Source organism: Cyprinus carpio, chromosome B11, assembly GCF_018340385.1.
Source record: "Cyprinus carpio isolate SPL01 chromosome B11, ASM1834038v1, whole genome shotgun sequence".
Classification (NCBI taxonomy): Eukaryota; Metazoa; Chordata; class Actinopteri; order Cypriniformes; family Cyprinidae; genus Cyprinus; species Cyprinus carpio.
In genome coordinates, this window is record NC_056607.1 from 10,767,771 (window position 1) to 10,785,899 (window position 18,129).

At 37.0% G+C, this 18,129-nt stretch overlaps 1 protein-coding gene across 1 annotated transcript in view; it reads left to right on the forward strand.

Moving 5' to 3' along the window:
• LOC109105285 (dynein axonemal heavy chain 1-like) overlaps positions 1 to 17,457 on the forward strand; it is a 37,494-nt gene extending 20,037 nt beyond the window's left edge. Inside the window, 38 exon segments of the mRNA XM_042733887.1 lie at positions 11 to 171; positions 272 to 429; positions 654 to 827; positions 980 to 1,009; positions 1,229 to 1,407; positions 1,491 to 1,718; positions 2,409 to 2,605; positions 3,183 to 3,318; positions 3,656 to 3,864; positions 4,072 to 4,243; positions 4,316 to 4,507; positions 4,591 to 4,701; positions 4,829 to 5,014; positions 5,117 to 5,308; positions 6,369 to 6,536; positions 6,827 to 7,018; positions 7,222 to 7,353; positions 7,633 to 7,758; positions 7,879 to 7,998; positions 8,304 to 8,453; positions 8,621 to 8,781; positions 8,887 to 9,112; positions 9,213 to 9,408; positions 9,935 to 10,086; positions 10,439 to 10,635; positions 10,737 to 10,881; positions 11,152 to 11,310; positions 12,802 to 12,933; positions 13,082 to 13,252; positions 14,240 to 14,419; positions 14,629 to 14,805; positions 14,986 to 15,156; positions 15,603 to 15,623; positions 15,625 to 15,734; positions 15,972 to 16,116; positions 16,303 to 16,509; positions 16,745 to 16,979; positions 17,090 to 17,457. Of these exon segments, the coding sequence (XP_042589821.1) occupies positions 11 to 171; positions 272 to 429; positions 654 to 827; positions 980 to 1,009; positions 1,229 to 1,407; positions 1,491 to 1,718; positions 2,409 to 2,605; positions 3,183 to 3,318; positions 3,656 to 3,864; positions 4,072 to 4,243; positions 4,316 to 4,507; positions 4,591 to 4,701; positions 4,829 to 5,014; positions 5,117 to 5,308; positions 6,369 to 6,536; positions 6,827 to 7,018; positions 7,222 to 7,353; positions 7,633 to 7,758; positions 7,879 to 7,998; positions 8,304 to 8,453; positions 8,621 to 8,781; positions 8,887 to 9,112; positions 9,213 to 9,408; positions 9,935 to 10,086; positions 10,439 to 10,635; positions 10,737 to 10,881; positions 11,152 to 11,310; positions 12,802 to 12,933; positions 13,082 to 13,252; positions 14,240 to 14,419; positions 14,629 to 14,805; positions 14,986 to 15,156; positions 15,603 to 15,623; positions 15,625 to 15,734; positions 15,972 to 16,116; positions 16,303 to 16,509; positions 16,745 to 16,979; positions 17,090 to 17,211 (6,120 nt within the window). The 3' untranslated portion in view covers positions 17,212 to 17,457.
• Positions 17,458 to 18,129: the final 672 nt, after the last annotated feature.

Consider the following 18,129-nt stretch of genomic DNA (forward strand, 5'->3'; position numbering starts at 1 on the left):
GATTTGTCAGGTCTTGTGCATCGGGCCAACTGGCACAGGAAAGACCCTGACCATATCAGACAAGCTTCTTAAGAACATGCCTGCTGAATACATCACTCACTTCCTAATGTTCTCTGCTCGCACCTCCGCCAACCAGACTCAAGACTATATTGACAGCAAACTTGACAGAAGGTACTTCCACTGTCTCTTCCTCTCATCAGTCTGTTATTAATACATTTTTTCTCTGTACATATTACTAGATTTTTAGTATATACACATATCTTACTTGCAGACGTAAAGGTGTGTTTGGGCCTCCTTTGGGAAAATATTTTATTTTCTTTATTGATGATCTGAACATGCCCATGCTGGAAACATATGGAGCTCAGCCTCCCATTGAACTGCTGCGCCAGTGGATGGATCACGGAGGCTGGTATGACAGAAAACAGATAGGTGTGTTTGAAAAGTTGGGTCAATCTGTTTTTTTTTTTAAGAAATTAATGCTTTTATTCAACAAAGATGCATTAAAGTGATCAAAAGCGACAGAAAGATTTCTATTTCACATAAATGCTTTTGTTGGTTTCCATGGTTTCCACAGACATATTAAGCAGCATTCCTGAATGACGGTGCACAAAAGTACTTTGTACAAACTCTGATTCATCCTCTGTGTTTAACAGGCACCTTTAAAAACCTTGTTGACATAAACTTTGCATGTGCCATGGGCCCTCCTGGTGGCGGCAGGAACCCCATCACTCAACGCTTCACACGCCACTTCAACTTCCTGTCCTTCACTGAAATGGAGGACACCAGCAAGAAGAAGATCTTTTCCACCATCCTGGGGAGCTGGATGGGTGAGTGACAGTCATCATGTGGGCATCTAGATATGAATGTATTTCAATGTGGGTTTCCAACAGGAAACATCTGTCATAAGCTTTGGTAGAATTTTAAATGATGTTTTGATTTGTTTATTTTTCATTTAGTTTATTTATTTATTTTTTTACAGATGGAAATATGAGTAAAAAGGACCCAGGCAGTAAGCTTGATACAGGGAGAGAAACAGAAAGATAGACAGAGAGAACGAAGAGAAAGACTAAACCACTAAATGTCAAATTTCTTATTGATATTTACAAATATCAAGTATTTTATTACAAATAAAAATGAGAAATATTGAGCTTATATTGACATACTGTATATGTCTCACTTGCAAAATGGATTTTCTCACACAAACTCATTTTGTATCTATGATTTCTAGAGAAAGTATCAGAAATTAAACCATTTAATGAGCCACTAGTAGATGCCACCATCAGGGTATACTCCACTCTTACCTCTGCTCTCCTACCCACACCTGCTAAATCCCACTATACATTCAACCTGAGGGACCTCTCAAAAGTCTTCCAGGGCATCCTGATGGCAGAGGCTGGGAAAATAGAGGTACCACCATTAATAAGTCTCAGTTTTATAGATACGTGTTATCTATTCAAATAAAATCTTTTGTATCATCTCTCTTTCCTCAGAATAAAATACAGCTATTGCAGCTTTGGTATCACGAGAGCTGCAGGGTGTTCCAGGATCGACTGGTCAGCGATGAGGACAGGAAGTGGTTTGACCAACTCCTCCACACTCACATACAGGAGTTTGGGTGCAAGATTGAGGAGGTGGTCCCATACCAGCCAGTCCTATATGGGGACTTCATGTTCCCTGGGGCTGTCAAGGTCTACCGGCTGATTGAAGACAGAGAAAAGGTACAAGGCTTATATTGCCTTGCACTGATTCAGTTACATGTTAGTGGTGCTTGCTACACATATCAATAATGCTTCAAATTGTGTAAATATTACATTTCTGTGTTATTCAGTGTCCATTCTCTATTCTTCATTTCTGTGTTATTCAGTGTTATTTTATTTTGAGTGATATATTATTAGAGTATATATATAAAGTAGTCCGCATTTGAAGTGGATCAAAAAAGTTAATCAAAGTTGTCCTAAGACAAGAACGGGTATTGTTTTTGTTTTACAACTTTGATGAAAACGTTTGATATCAAATATATATATATATATATATATATATATATATATATATATATATATATATATATATATAAATATATATATAGTGTGTGTGTTTATTAAGATTTTGCTTTTAGTTAATTTTTTTGCAACTCTTTTAGTACTTTAAATGAATATTCGAACTGTTGCCTTGGCAGCTAGCTGAAATAAAATAAGTTGATTTTTTTTTTATATATATTTAATTTAATTTCAGTTCATGTTTATTTTATTTCAAGTGATATTTTTTTTAACAGTAATAACCCTGGATCAGACTTTTGTGTGGGCACACACATTTTTTGGCATTTTGCTTGCCTTGGCAAGTATTTTGCATAAAATAGTTTTTTGATTCAAAAGTTTTTTTTAAGTCTTGTTATGTATCCACTAATACAGCTGGCCAGTGTGATGGAGGAGTACATGGATGATTATAACCAGACCAGCACCACTAAGATGAAGCTGGTGCTGTTCATGGACGCCATACAGCATGTGTGTCGTATCAGCCGCATCCTGCGCCAGCCCCTGGGGAACGCTTTGCTGTTAGGAGTTGGTGGCAGTGGACGCCAGTCGCTTACCAGGCTTGCGACACACATGTGAGAGCTAAAGAGTGTTATGCTGAGCCCTTAAAATATAAGTAGCATCCCTAATGAGAAACAGTTGAATAAGGCTTTATTTTATCAAAACCAGAAGTTACATTGACCCACCGAATTGAAACTATGTTAAACCTTAACAATTTTGACATCAATACTTTTGTTAAAATGATCCTTGCCTGTAAACGTTTTGATCTGCCACCCATGTTGAACTGAAAAGAATTATATCATGCCTGGAACACATACGTGAACTATTTAAACACATCTAATAAACCGTGACATATATAATACAAATACATCATTTGACAATAGACACAGTATTTTTTTCCCAAGTTTTTGCTAGAATGTGTTTAAGGGGCAATATTTAAAATTAAGTACTAGCCAGATCTTAAACTTTTTAGTGAAAATGTCTTTATACATGGCCACCCACAAAGTGATTACAGTGTAAATCCTGCTATTATATCCCAGCATTCATATGTCCATTTGGAAACAGTCCAAAATTATAGACCAAATTAAAGACCTCATCTATGGCTTCACTGTTAAACAGATGTTTTGAATGTGACTGTCCTTATATTGTCAGAGCTGAATATGAGTGCTTCCAAATTGAACTCTCCAAGAACTATGGCTTCCTCGAGTGGAGAGAGGACATCAAAAACATCATGCTAAAGGCTGGTCTGAAGAATGTGCAAATCACCTTCCTGTTTGTAGATACACAGGTGAGTTCACAGATTATAAACATTTTCACATTATATACCAGATATACTGTTCGAAAGCTTGGAATATGTAAGATTTTTTTAATGTTTATTGAAGAAGTCTCTTATGCTCACTAAAGCTCTTTTTATTTGATCAGAAATAGTAAACACAGTAATAATTATAAACATTTAAAAAAGCTTAAAGCTTAATTTTCTTCAGTGTCACATGATCCTTTAGACATCTTCCTATGTTCCTAAAAGATTTACAGTATCTGCAGGAAAATCACATTGACACAAACACACAACAAGTTGCTGTTCAAGTCTTTAAAACATTTCTTCTGTCTTACCTGCCGGTTTTCAGATTAAGAGTGAATCTTTCCTGGAGGATGTGAATAACATCCTGAACTCAGGCGATGTGCCCAATCTTTATACTTCAGAGGAGCAGGAACGGATCCTGACTGCCATGAAACCTGTGGTTCAGGACATGGGCCAGCAGCCCACAAAAGCAAACCTCATGGCAGCCTATATCAAGAGAGTCCGTAGCAACATCCACACTGTTCTCTGCATGAGGTTTATCTTTATATTAATACTTCTGTTGATACTTCAATGCACAACTACACTGTTCAGAACTGTTGCAGAGATCTAGTGTAAAGCTAGATTTTTTTTTGTCTGTTGTCCCATTTGTTAGAACAATATCCCATAATATTTCAGCTTGAAAATACAGTAAACAGTTGGAAACTGAGTCTCAAGACCTCTGTTCTCTGTCTCCATCTACAGTCCAGTAGGGGAAGTGTTCCGGGCTCGCCTCAGGCAGTTCCCCTCACTGGTCAACTGCTGCACAATTGACTGGTTCAGCGCATGGCCACAGGAGGCGCTACAGTCTGTAGCAACATCTTTCCTCAATGAGCTTCCAGAACTGGAGGCCAGCCCTACGGCCATCCAAAGCCTGGTCAGTAAAAGTGTGTGATATGCATGTGTAAGTGTATACAATATCGTAAAACTGACCTGTCTCTCCTTACAGGCACTGATGTGTGTTGAGATCCATCAAATGGTGTCCAGGAAGTGTGAGCAGTACTTGGCTGAACTTTCCCGCTACAACTACGTCACTCCTAAAAGCTACCTAGAGCTCCTCAGCATCTTCTCATCTCTGATTGGCCAGAAGAAGCAGGAGCTACACAGCGCTCGACAGAGAATGAAAACAGGCCTGGATAAGGTGATTTAGGAAACGTCTTATTCTTCCTACACATTCTACATGATCTACAAACGTGTTTTATGATTGTATGTGTATGTGTGTAGCTGCTGAGTACAGCAGAGGATGTGAGCAAGATGCAGGAAGAGTTGGAGATGATGAGGCCTCAGCTGGAGGAAGCAGCCAAGGACACTGTGATCACCATGGAGAAAATAAAAGTGAATAAAACAGCAAAAATAAAAAAGTTAGGATGGCAAACATGAATGAATAAAATTCCAGATTGATTTTTGTTGCCTTATATGTGTGTGTGTGTGTGTGTGTGTGTGTGTGTGTGTGTGTGTGTAGGAAGATACAGTGGTAGCTGAGGAGACCCGTGTAGCGGTGCAGGCTGAGGAGGCTAAAGCCACTGAAAAGGCTCGTGTGGCACAGGCCATCGCTGATGATGCTCAGAAAGATCTGAATGAAGCGCTTCCTGCTTTGGACGCTGCCCTCGCTAGCCTGAAGTCGCTGAAAAAGAATGATGTCGTTGAGGTGCATACATCATATTTTCTGTTCACATCTGTCCAAAATGGCACAAAGTTCAGGTCATGCCAATTCACAAGGAGCTGTGTGTGTGTTTTTGATATACTGTAGGTGCGGGCTATGCAGAGGCCTCCTCAAGGAGTGAAGCTGGTTATAGAAGCTGTCTGTATCCTGAAGGGTATCAAACCCAAGAAAGTTGCAGGAGAGAAGCTCGGAGAGAAGGTCGATGACTACTGGGATGCAGGAAAGGGTCTTCTGCAAGATCCAGGAAAATTTCTGGATGGTCTCTTCAAGTATGACAAGGTGAGATGATTATTTTGTATGTGGGTAATGTAAGCATGTCCCTTTTTGTTTACTGTGTACCTAATGAAAATAAATAAACTGAAATGTCTTTGAAATACATTTATTTCATGCAAATTATATTACATATACTTTTATATATTTATGTACTTAATAAAAATGACCATTAATTGCATTTTTATTATTCTAAACTGGTATAGGCCTACTTAAAGTCTGTTAAATTGAAACACCTGAAATGCACATTAATTGTGCAAAAGTAGTGCTGACGTCCAACTTAAGATATACTGAAGTATATTTGATTGTGCTAAAGTGGAACTTTTGCAAGTATACTTTTGGTAAACTTTAAATATCTTGCGTTTAAAGACCGATATTATTCAAAGAATATATAATCCTCATCAATAATGACATTAATATACGTTAAATATTAAGAAATGTGCATTGTGCATCGACGCATTTCAGAAGACGGGGCATAGAGGAGAAACAATAATGTACAGTATGTGGAAAATAATGTGTTTTTTAACCTTAAACCGCACAAACACATTTCATCACACCAAATACACAAAATAATGTTCTTTTTATGAGCATCATAGGACCCCTTTAATAGATTTGAATCGTACTTAGTATAAAATAAATGTAAATGTACACTGATGATAATAAGAAATGTTTCTTGTGCACGAAATCAGATATGATTAATTTTAGAATCATTCAGAATGATTTCTGAACCACAACATGACACTGAAATAATAGCCGCTGAGAATTCAGCTTCGCAGTCACTGAATTAAATTTCATTTTAAAATATATTAAATTTATTAAAATAAAAGTTTTATTTTTTTATTTTGTTTTAAATTTTTAATATTTTAACTGTATTTTATATTAAATAAATGCCATTTTGGTGAGCATAAAAGTCTTTGGTTTATTGAAAAAACATTACAATTTTTACAGAGCCCAAGCATTGTAAGGTTTTTTAGTACAAATTCAAAATCTTCATGGCATTAGAAATATTAATTGAAACATTTAAGCCCGAAGTGTATAATTTCTATTGCTCTGGTCTTTTATCCCACAGGACAACATCCCAGATTCGGTGATCAAACAAGTGCAGCCTTACATTGATAACCCAGAGTTCCAGCCTGACTCAATCGCCAAGGTGTCCAAAGCCTGTACTTCCATCTGTCAGTGGGTGCGAGCAATGCATGTGTACCATTTTGTGGCCAGAGCTGTAGAGCCCAAACGGGTAGGAGCTTGATTCCTTTCTGCCTAATCCATTGTTTAGCTTAAATCTCCTTAAATGTTCATTCACTTTATCTGTATATCTGTGTCTGTAATTACAACATTTTAAGCACTTTTCTTCCTAAAGCTGTTCAGCAGCATATTGAAGTTTTTGTGAACAGACCAAAACTGAGGCTAATTTAATAACTATATTAATGCTCTACTATGTGTTTTTTTTTGTTTTTTTTTTTTTTTGTGTTTATTTGTGTGTGTGTGTGTGTGTGTGTGTGTGTGTGTGTGTGTGTGTGTGAGTAGCAAGCCTTGCAGGAATCTCAGGAGGATCTGGCTGTAACACAACGCATTCTGGACAATGCTAAGGAGAAACTAGCAGCTGTAGAGGAGGGCATTGCTACACTGCAGGCCAAGTATCATGAATGCCTGACCAAGAGAGACGAGCTAGATGCCAAATGTCAGCTGTGTGAGAACAGATTGATCCGTGCAGATAAGGTGAGTGGAGAAAAACTATTTAATTTTGCATTTATTTCACTGTGACACTGGCCTGTCAAACTTACCATTTTACCATGCTGGCGTGATTTGCATCAGCATGATATATATGACTAGCAAATGTGTTTTGTAGAAGTTTGCTATACTTTGAGTTTCTGTTGAGCACATATGGCGGTTCAGACACAGGATGTTGTTGTGTGTGGCAGCTGATTGGTGGACTGGCTGATGAGAAGGTGCGCTGGAGAGAGACCGTTCAGCAGCTGGAGTACATGGTGAATAACGTGGCAGGAGATGTGTTGCTCGCTGCAGGATACATAGCTTACCTCGGACCCTTCACTGTAAGTGTGTGGGAGTGCAGCAGCGAAAATGCATATTGGGTGAAATGATGTTTGAATATTTGATTGAGTTAATTATGAGGGTGGTTGTTTACAAAAACTGTTCGAAATCAGGGCATATTTCACCCTAAAATCAAAAGAAATTTTTCTGATTTTCAAAGATTATTTTCTTGACAAATAAGCACTTTTTTCTTATTGCCGTAATGCAGAAAAATCTCACCTTTAACATTTAATTGGGAGATTCACAGAGAGAGTAGATATAAATATGTATGATTTCTGCAGGGAGAATATCGTTCAGCGATGGCTGAGGAGTGGCTCAGGGGTTTTAAAGAACTGACAGTCCCTCACACAGAGCGGCCCAACCTGATCAGCACACTGGGAGACAAAGTCAAAATCCGCTCCTGGCAGGTTAGAGACCGACACATAAGTACTTCAGTGCATAGACATAATACTGTTTGTTATGTAAATATGCTAGTTATTAATATTTTAAGTGTATTTATTTATTTGCATGTGTGATTTTGTGTGTAGATTGCAGGGCTGCCCAAGGATAGTCTTTCTGTGGAGAACGGAGTGATTGCTCAATACTCTCAGCGCTGGCCTCTGTTTATCGATCCGCAGGGACAGGCCAACAAGTGGATTAAGAACACGGTAATAATTATACAGAATTATTATACTAAAAACATTTTTAACAAAACTAACTTGCTAAATCATGCACCAGTGTCCAACAGTTTTGGGTCAATAATTTTTTTATGTTTTTGAAAAAAGTCTCTTATGCTCACCAGGCTGCATATAATTTATTAAAAATTGCAGTTAATGCTGATGAGATGGGACTAGAATCTTAATGACCCTAAACTTTTGAACAGTATTGTGTATATTGTACTGAATAATTTAGTCCAGTGCAATTGTTGTTTCTGCCTTTTCTCATGGTCTTTGCTTTTGTTCTGTTTCCACAGGAGCGTGATAACACATTAGCTGTGATAAAGTTAAGTGACCGAGACTTCCTGCGTAGTTTAGAAAATGCCATCCGCTTTGGAAAGCCTTGCTTGCTGGAGAATGTTGGGGAGGAGCTAGACCCTGCATTGGACCCTGTGCTCCTACGACAAGTATTCATCACTATTCTGTGTGAATAAATCATAAAATAAAACTCAAAATGTGCTATAGCAGCCACATGCATATGAAGAGTGTTTGATGATTTTAATGATCCTTTTGTTATAGTATTTCTTAGCTGCCTGTAGTGTAAATCTGACTTTCTTGAGTGTATGCTCTTCAGACATATACCCATGAAGGCAACGTAGTTCTAAAACTCGGAGACACTGTCATTCACTATCATGATGACTTCAAGATGTACATCACCACTAAGCTGCCCAACCCACATTACTCACCGGAGATCTCTACTAAAGTGACTCTCATTAACTTCACCCTCTCACCCAGGTGCTGCTCTTAAATTTTTTAAGACAAGAACATAATATGGGCTTTTAGATTGAGAGGTGGATTCTGGATTTCACATGTGTTGGGTTTCTGTGCGTATTCATACAGTGGGCTAGAGGATCAGCTGCTAGGCTGTCTCGTAGCTGAAGAGAGACCTGATCTGGAAAAGGTGAAGAACCAACTCATTGTGAGTAATGCACAAATGAAACAGGAGTTAAAGGAGATAGAAGACCAGATCCTGTTCCGACTGAGCTCTTCAGAGGGAAACCCTGTTGATGACGAGGAATTGATAAGAGTGCTTGGGGCCTCCAAAGTCAAAGCCGAAGAAATTCAGGTCTGAAAGAAAGGCTTGCGCAGAGCTAAATCTGCTTTCTATTTATGCTGTAGAAATCTAATACCAAATCAGTGATTTTTGAACATTTTCAAACCATTAGGCTAAAGTGACTGCAGCTGAGGCGACTGAGAGGGACATTGACGCCACACGTCTGGAATACGTCCCAGTGGCTGTCAGAGCCCAGATCCTCTTCTTCTGTGTGTCAGATCTGTCAAATGTGGACCCCATGTACCAGTACTCTCTGGAGTGGTTCCTGGGGATTTTTATGAGTGGCATAGCTAACTCAAAGAAAGCAGGTGAAATCTTGCCCTTCTATTATTGACCTTTGACATTGAAGACATTAAAGAACCTGAAGTTTTTTTTAGACCACTGGTTATCAACCTTTTTGTCTCCAAGGTCATTTTCCACTGCCCACAACAATATTCAAAGGCTTCATATCTTTTCGAGTTATATGTGATTTACTGGATAAGGATAACATTTTTATTTTATTTTTAAAAACATTTTTTTTTTTACTTTTAAACTTTTTTATTATTATTTCTACCCATTAAAATATTTTAGAGCTTGGTATAACTAGAAAAAAATTCTATTCATTATAAAAATGCCCATGGAGATATTTTTCATTTTATTCATTTACATGACTTTTTCAGTACTAGAAATTTATAGCTACAGTACAAGATATTTTATCCAGGTTTACCAAGACAGTTTAAGACATCTTATTTTAGACATCTTATAGACATTTGCAGTAATAGTTAATAAACATTATAAATGATTTTATAAATTAACAAACTGATTAACTAACTATCTTGTCTTATTTCCCCACAGATAAAGTGAAGGAGCGTATTTTCAACATTAATGAGTTCTTCACCTTCAGCTTGTACAGTAACGTCTGTCGCAGTCTTTTTGAGAAACACAAGCTGATGTTTGCCTTCCTCCTCTGTTCCAGAATTCTGATGAATGACAGCAAGATTGATATGGTTAGCAAGATGAAAAACAGGATTAAATCTCTCTTGTCTTTATCTCAACCTTTTTTTTCTTTTATTCTAGCTCAGCCTCTTTCTTTCCAGCCAGCAAATATTTATGGCAAATGTTTATCAGTTTATCAGAGACCACACAAGGACATTTAAAACAATTTCATTAAGTGAATTCTGTCTCTATTTTCTTTTGATCTTTATCACTACAACTGCTTTTAATAATGCTAATATTTCTTCCACTATAGCTTTATTTGATTGTGCTGTGATAAAACAAATGTCATATAATCTTTTTGTGTTTGTAGTGAGGAAGAAATAATAACAAAGTAAAGAAATATCTTGATTTGAATGTGTACAGGCTGAGTGGCAATACTTGTTATCAGGGGGGCGGCCCCAACATCAGGCTCCAAACCCTGCTCCAAACTGGCTCTCCATGAGAGCCTGGCAGGACATACTGGCACTGAGCACCCTCCCCACCTTCAGTAACCTGCCAGAGAGCTTCTCCAAACACGAGTCTGCATTCAAGAGTATATTCGACAGCAGCCAGCCACAGAGGTAGGCACAAACATACTTGTAGGCCCTATTAGAGGTTGTAAATGTTTTTGTTATTGTGCATGTCGGGTTTAGATTCTAAGTTTATAAGCATATGTGAACAGGGAGCCTCTTCCAGGCGAGTGGGACAGTGGTTTAGACTCATTTCAGAAGCTTCTGGTTCTGCGCTGTCTGAGAGCTGACCGGCTCACTCACGGCCTGCAGGACTTCGTGGCTTCACAGCTGGGTCAGAACTTCATCGAGCCACAGGTACTCACACATATGCTCTATATACACACCTTGCTCATATCATCATATAATAGCGTAAACAATCTAATAGCATTTTGATATTAACGGAACACTGTTTATGTAAGAACTCTGCATTGGAATGTTAAATAAACAAAGGTTAATTTGAATTCACCCTGTAGCAGGTATTTGCATATTTTTGAGTCATACTAATAATGTTTTTCTGTGTGACTCACTGTTTTTGGTTTTGATTTGTCATGTCTCTCATTCGACAATGTTTCTCTTGTCTCTCAGACATCAGACCTGTCTGTGGTGTTTAAAGATTCGTCTCCTTCCACCGCCCTCATTTTTGTGCTTTCTCCTGGTACCGACCCCGCTGCTGACCTCTATAAGTTTGCAGAGGTCATGAAGTTTTCAAAGAAGATGACTGCCATCTCCCTTGGCCAAGGACAGGTCCGAACACAAAACATCCAGAGATAAACATATGCAGAAACTGATATCATAAATGTATAGTCAGACTAACGCCTATTTCACACATACTCTGTTTGCGGTGCGTATTTTTTTCCACAGCCATGTTAACGGATCAGAGCGTTCACACTGCATGTGATTGCGATCTGGCAGTGCATTACAGGAGCAGTGCGTCTGCAGCAGTGCAGCGATCGTTTCCGCACTGAGTCTATTTTTGCTGTGCTGCATGCGCTGAATTAAAGTGACAGCGCTTTGTTCGCTGTAAAAATGAACATAGATTGACATGGAAATGTAGTAATTTCACAATAAATAGATATAATTAAAGTCTACTGTGTTTCACAGGCTTTTTGGCTAGGTTTAAAACAAAGAAAAGTGCACTTGTGTCTTGTGGTGTTAGAAAAACTAAGTTCTTTAAGACCCGTGGGACTGTTTGTGATAAAGATTTAAAAGTAAAAGGCTCAAGAGCCGACTGCTTCTTTCAGTGGTAAGTTTTAATTTAAAATATTTGTGATAGCCTAACTCAAGAAAAGTAGGATATGTCTATGAAAGATTGTGTAACTGTACTGTGATAAAAGAGGATCACATCATCACAATGCTGAAAAAGCACTTTCAGTATAGGCTAACAACCTTCGGATTTGAAATCAAAACAATGGATTAATTTTGTGTTTGTGGTAAACAGCTGCGGATCAGGAGCAGACTGCAAACGCATCCTGTGTGAAAGCACAATGAGTCCGTGCTGCTTCTGCACCACATACGTAACACACATGGACTGCATATGCACTGCAAATGGAGTATGTGCGAAACAAAAAAAAATGTTTTAAGTATGTCCTACATGGAATTTTAGTTCAAAGTATCCACCCTCACACGTTTGAGACCCTGAGATTAAGATTCTCTCCATACATTTGATCTTTTCAGTAGACAAATGCTGATAAAAGAAGACTCCTCACCCTAGTGCTAATAATGTTCCTATTTAAAGTTTCTGAAAGCCTGCAATGTTCCTTGCCACCTATTAAAGAACTGTAAAACACCTGACCTACAGGCTGACACCAACCAGTTTACAAATAATCATCTTTAGTGCAAGTACTTCCCTTTAGTGCATACATTTTAATAGCATTTTATATATATATATATATATATGTATGTATATGTGTGTGTGTGTGTGTGTGTGTTTGTTATAGCTTAATGTAATAAAGTGAAATTTGTCCAGTTAAACATGGACTAAAACTGTCTATAACCAAAATTATATATAGTGAACTATATTGGGTATTGGCCGTTTTGTAGTAGTGTCACTTTATTCTGTCACTAATATCACTAATAATGTCACTAATATTGTGTTCTCAACTGCTCTGCATTGTGTAAGCATTAGTAATGGATGAGTGAACAAGTGAGTAATAATAGAGACATTATAAGACACTATATCTACATATATTTGAGTATATTGACTATATTGGGCTAACAGCATTGGTTGTATGTCAGGGCCCCAGTGCTGAGGCCATGATGCACAGCGCCATGGAGAAAGGACAATGGGTCTTCTTCCAGAACTGCCACCTCGCTCCCAGCTGGATGCCATCTCTGGAGAGACTCATTGAGAACATCGATCCTGACAAAGTTCGACACACCTGACTAGCTATTTTAGTTTTTATTGACTGTTTGTTGAGTATACCTATTAATCTTTGTTACATTCATTGTTTTGTTTAGTTTTTTTTTCAAAAGGAAGAGTTTGTTTAAATGTACTGTAACACTTGTTTGATTGTAGGTTAATCGGGACTTCCGTCTTTGGCTCACTAGTCTGCCCAGCAACAAGTTTCCAGTCTCTATTCTGCAGAATGGCTCCAAGATGACCATAGAACCACCACGAGGCATTAAAGCCAATCTCCTGAGGACCTATGGCAGCCTCACTGATGATTTCATCACTTCCTGTACTAAGGTACCTGTTGAAAATAAGCACATTTTCTTTGTCTTTTTATGTTGAGAAAAAAAAAGTCATATTAATTTGGATTAAAGCAATATTTTTTGTTTTTGAAAAAAAGACTCTTGTAATCAACAAGACTGCATTTATTTGAACAAAATTAAAAAATAAGTTGTGAAATATTATTACAAATAAAATGTTCTTTTTTCTTTTAAAAGGTAATTATTCCTGTGATGGCAAATCTGAATTTTCAGCAGAAACTATCACTGAAAACACTTTTGCTGCTTAATGATTTTGTAGAAACCATTTTTTTTTCAATACTCTTTGATAAATAGGAATTCAAAAGAACAGCATTTATTTGAAATAGAAATGTTTTTGGTCAGTTTAGAGGGATAGTTCCCTCAAAAATGAAAATTCTGTCATTTGTTTATTTATTTTATGTTGTTTTGTTCCAGTATGATATGTGTTCTTTTTATGTTCGGAAATTAAGATATTTTTAATGCATCCCGAGAGCTCTCTGACCCTCTCATAGACAGCAGGTGTCCTTACACGATCAAGGTCCAGAAATGTAGCAAGGAGATCATTAAAATAATCCATGTGACATCAGTGGTTCAACTGTAATTTTACGAAGCTACGAGAATACTTTTTGTGTTCAAAACAAAATAAAATAATGACTTTATTCAACAATTCATCTCCTCCGCATCACCCTAGAGCCATTTTTGAGAATATCCACTGAACATAAACGGCGTATGGAGGTCTAACGGGTTGAACGACATGAGGCTGAGTAATTAATGACAGAATTTTCATTTTTGGGTGAAGTAACCCTTTAATGCATCCTTGCTTAATAAACAATATTTTTTTTAAAAACTTATTCTGACCCCAAATGAATGCTGAAGTATAAACACCAGTGTATGTAAATGTAAATATGTAATATGATATCTTTCTCATTTATGTTTATTATTAAATATAGTTCTCTTTTTATTTATTTCGCATGTCTTTTGGCAGACAGCAGAGTTTAAGGCTCTCCTCCTGTCTCTGTGCCTTTTCCATGGAAATGCTATTGAGCGCAGGAAATTCGGCCCACTAGGATTTAACATTCCATATGAGTTTACGGATGGGGACCTGCATATCTGCCTCAGCCAGCTGAAAATGTTCCTGGATGAATATCAGGACATCCCATATAAGGCAAATCCAGATGTTCTCTTGCCACACACAGTTTCATGTCTCTCTGCAGAGTATTTCCCTTCCTTTGTGCATATCCTTAGCTGATTAAACATACATTTTAAACAATTCCAGAACATCTAAACATCTATATTTGGTAGTGTTTATGTTTGTATAAAGGAAGCAACACTCGCAGATCTTACTGATCTCTCTCTCTCTCCCTCACTGTTCAGGTTCTGAAGTATACTGCAGGGGAAATAAACTATGGGGGTCGTGTGACAGACAACTGGGATCGCCGCTGCATCCTAACCATTCTGGAGGATTTCTACTGCCCTGCTGTTCTGGGCCCTGAACACCTTTACTCTCCTTCTGGAGAATACAGACAAATCAGCACTGAGAACAATGTCAAGGTCCAGAACTGATATCTCTTAACCTCAGATATTATGAAACAACAATAAAGCTGATCTCAGATCAGTGCAAAATGAACGTTTCCCTCCACAGGCTTACAATTTAGCTTGTGTTCTGTTATGTTTAGAGGTATGCAATACATTTAATGGTTGGTTTTTTTTTGTTGTTTTTGTTTTTTTTGGGGTTATTTGACATACTTTCGTGGTTTACCAATTAACGACTCACCAGAGATTTTTGGCCTCCATGACAATGCCAACATAAGCTTTGCACAAAATGAGACATTTACTCTGCTGGGAACTTTAGTGAAGCTCCAGCCCAGAGCAGCAGCCAGCGGAGGCAAGTCCAGAGATGAGGTATGTCATATTGATTCTACATACATTTATTTGAATTTAATATACCAGTTTATAAACTGAATATATATTGCTCAGAATTTTTCTTTTATGAATTATTTGTATATATCAAGGATGCATTCAGTTTATATAAAAAATATTGAATACTTTTACATTATTAAAAAATGCTGTTGCCATCAAAGGAATAAATTACATTTAAAAAAAAACAAATAAAAAAAAAAAAAAAAAATATATATACATATATATATAAAATATATATATATATATATATATATATATATATATATATATATATATATATATAAATTGTTGCTTTAAATTGTAATGTTGTAATGTAATGTAATGTAGTTGTAACGCTGCAATTATGGATTGTTCTTAACACCAGTGAAGTACAATGCATATGCATTTTAGGTTTAATGCTCACTCTCTTTTCTCCTCTACACATAAAGATCATAGAGGAAATTGTGGAGGGGGATTGTGGAGAAGATTCCCAGTCTCATTAATGTGCAGGAGGTCATGCATAAATACCCAGTGATGTATGAAGAATCTATGAACACGGTCCTGGTTCAGGAGGTTATAAGGTAAGTTTTCAGTTTCTAGAAAATTATGTTAAAAATATAAATAAATAGAATTATAAATAAAAATATATTAAAATAGAAAATGGTTATTTTGAATTGCAATATTATTTAACAGTATTGCTATTACTGTTTTTTCAAAAACACTGAAAAATCTTACAGATAGTGTATATTTAATAGTGTATATTTAAAAAAAAAATAATAATAACACTCTAAAAATGCACCACTCTATCACTTTTACAGATATAATAAGTTGTTATCAGTGATTTCCCAGAGTCTCAGTGATCTGGTGAAGGCTTTGAAGGGTTTGGTGGTTATGTCATCTGAACTGGAGCTGATGTCTAACAGTCTGTTCATCAACGCTGTTCCAGAACTATGGAAGGCCAAGGCAAGAATGTTAACCATGCAAGACATGCACTGAATTTGTGGAATGAGTGTTTTTGTTATGACTTGACTATGCAAACACTCTTGTGTGTGTAACTCAACTCAGAATTAGCACTTTGACTACTGAGGGCTTAGACTTATTTGATATATTTGATGGGTAGCATAATGTTCTTCTTTTAATATTTTCCAAGCATATCCATCTCTTAAGCCGTTGGCTTCCTGGGTGTCAGATCTGGTTCAGCGCATAAGCTTTTTGCAGAACTGGATTTCAGATGGCATTCCTGCTGTTTTCTGGATCAGTGGGTTCTTCTTCCCCCAAGCCTTCCTCACAGGAACCATGCAGAACTTTGCCCGACGCGCTTCGGTCTCCATTGACACCATTGCTTTTGACTTTAAGGTGCATAATTTGCTTTCAACAGCAAGGCTTTCTTGCATTAAACTCTGTGTAATGCAAGCTCTCAAAGCAAGCTTGATATTTGATAGACCATTAAGAGAAGTATGGCATACCTGAGAAGGTCAAACATTGGAATATTACGTTCTGTTGCATATCTAAACAGCATGATGTGTATATTTTTTAGGAACCATTCTTTTATCGGTTTTCTTTGATTTCCTCTATTTGAACCCTCGTTTAGGTGATGAAGGAAGCAGTAGCAGAGCTGACTGTGAGGCCCGACATCGGCTGCTTCATCCATGGTCTGTATCTTGAAGGGGCACGCTGGGATTCAGAAACAGGCCAGCTTACTGAATCCCGTCCCAAAGAGCTCTACACAGAGATGGCTGTTATCTGGATGGTACCCGTTCCCAACCGCAAGCCCCCTCTGTCTGGAATCTACATGTGTCCTATCTACAAAACTCTTACCCGTGCTGGTGAGCAATTTGAAGAGCGTTTCTTTGTGACATCCCGTGGAGTCATTGTGATTTATGTGACAATTTGTTTTGTTTTTTTACCTGAAATGTACTGTTTTTTTTCCCCACAGGAACTCTCTCAACCACCGGGCACTCAACTAACTATGTAATTGCAGTTGAGCTGCCCACAGATCGTACGCAAGGGCACTGGATCAAACAGGGTGTGGCCTTGATCTGTGCTCTTGACTACTAGACTTGTACACAAACCCTTATTCATACACACATAAAAGCTTGAAGCAACATTGGAAAAATACAGATTGATGAAAAAACACTGTTACACTGTAAACACTGTCAGTCAGTGTTTAGAGATGACTACTAAGTTTTTAAATGTGGTAATAAAACAGTTATATGCATGGATGCAGTGTTGTACTAAACCTTGGGTCCCTCACGCAAACCACAAAATGAACTCCACCCATAAGCAATGATATCATGCAATATATATGGCATATTTATTCATATTTTAGTATATAACTATGGTAGTATTTACATGTAGTATTTATTAATATTTTGAATTTTCTTTTATTTTAACTTTTGTTTTAATTTTAACATTTCAGTAATTGTGTTTTGTACTTTTTGTCATTTTCATTAGTATTTTATTAAATACAGTTTAGTGTTTATTTTTTTATTTCAGTTTTAGTTTTAGTTAGTTGCAAAGGCAACATTTCTAATTTTCATTTCAATTTATCTTATGTATATTTTGTGTTATTTTAGCTTTTTTTATGAAAATTATTTTAAAGGGATAGTTTACCCAAAAATGAAAATTCTGTCATTAATTACTCACCCTCATGTCCAAATCTTAAGGGTATGGAACAACCTGAGGGTGAGTAATTAATGACAGAATTTTCATTTTTCTCCCCTTATCCCTTTAATAGTTTCAGTGTTTAGTTATAAAAACAATCAGAACACTGCAGTAAATTAGACAGACATAAATGAAATTTATTTTACTCTCTCTCGCTCTCTCTCTCTCTCTCTCTCTATATATCTAATATCTCTATATATCTATATATATATATATATATATATATTAGTGTTTACATGACTTAAAATTCTGATTAATGCAGACATAGTCTCGGTGTCTCATTTATAAACGTGCGCGGCTCCTTTAAGAAAC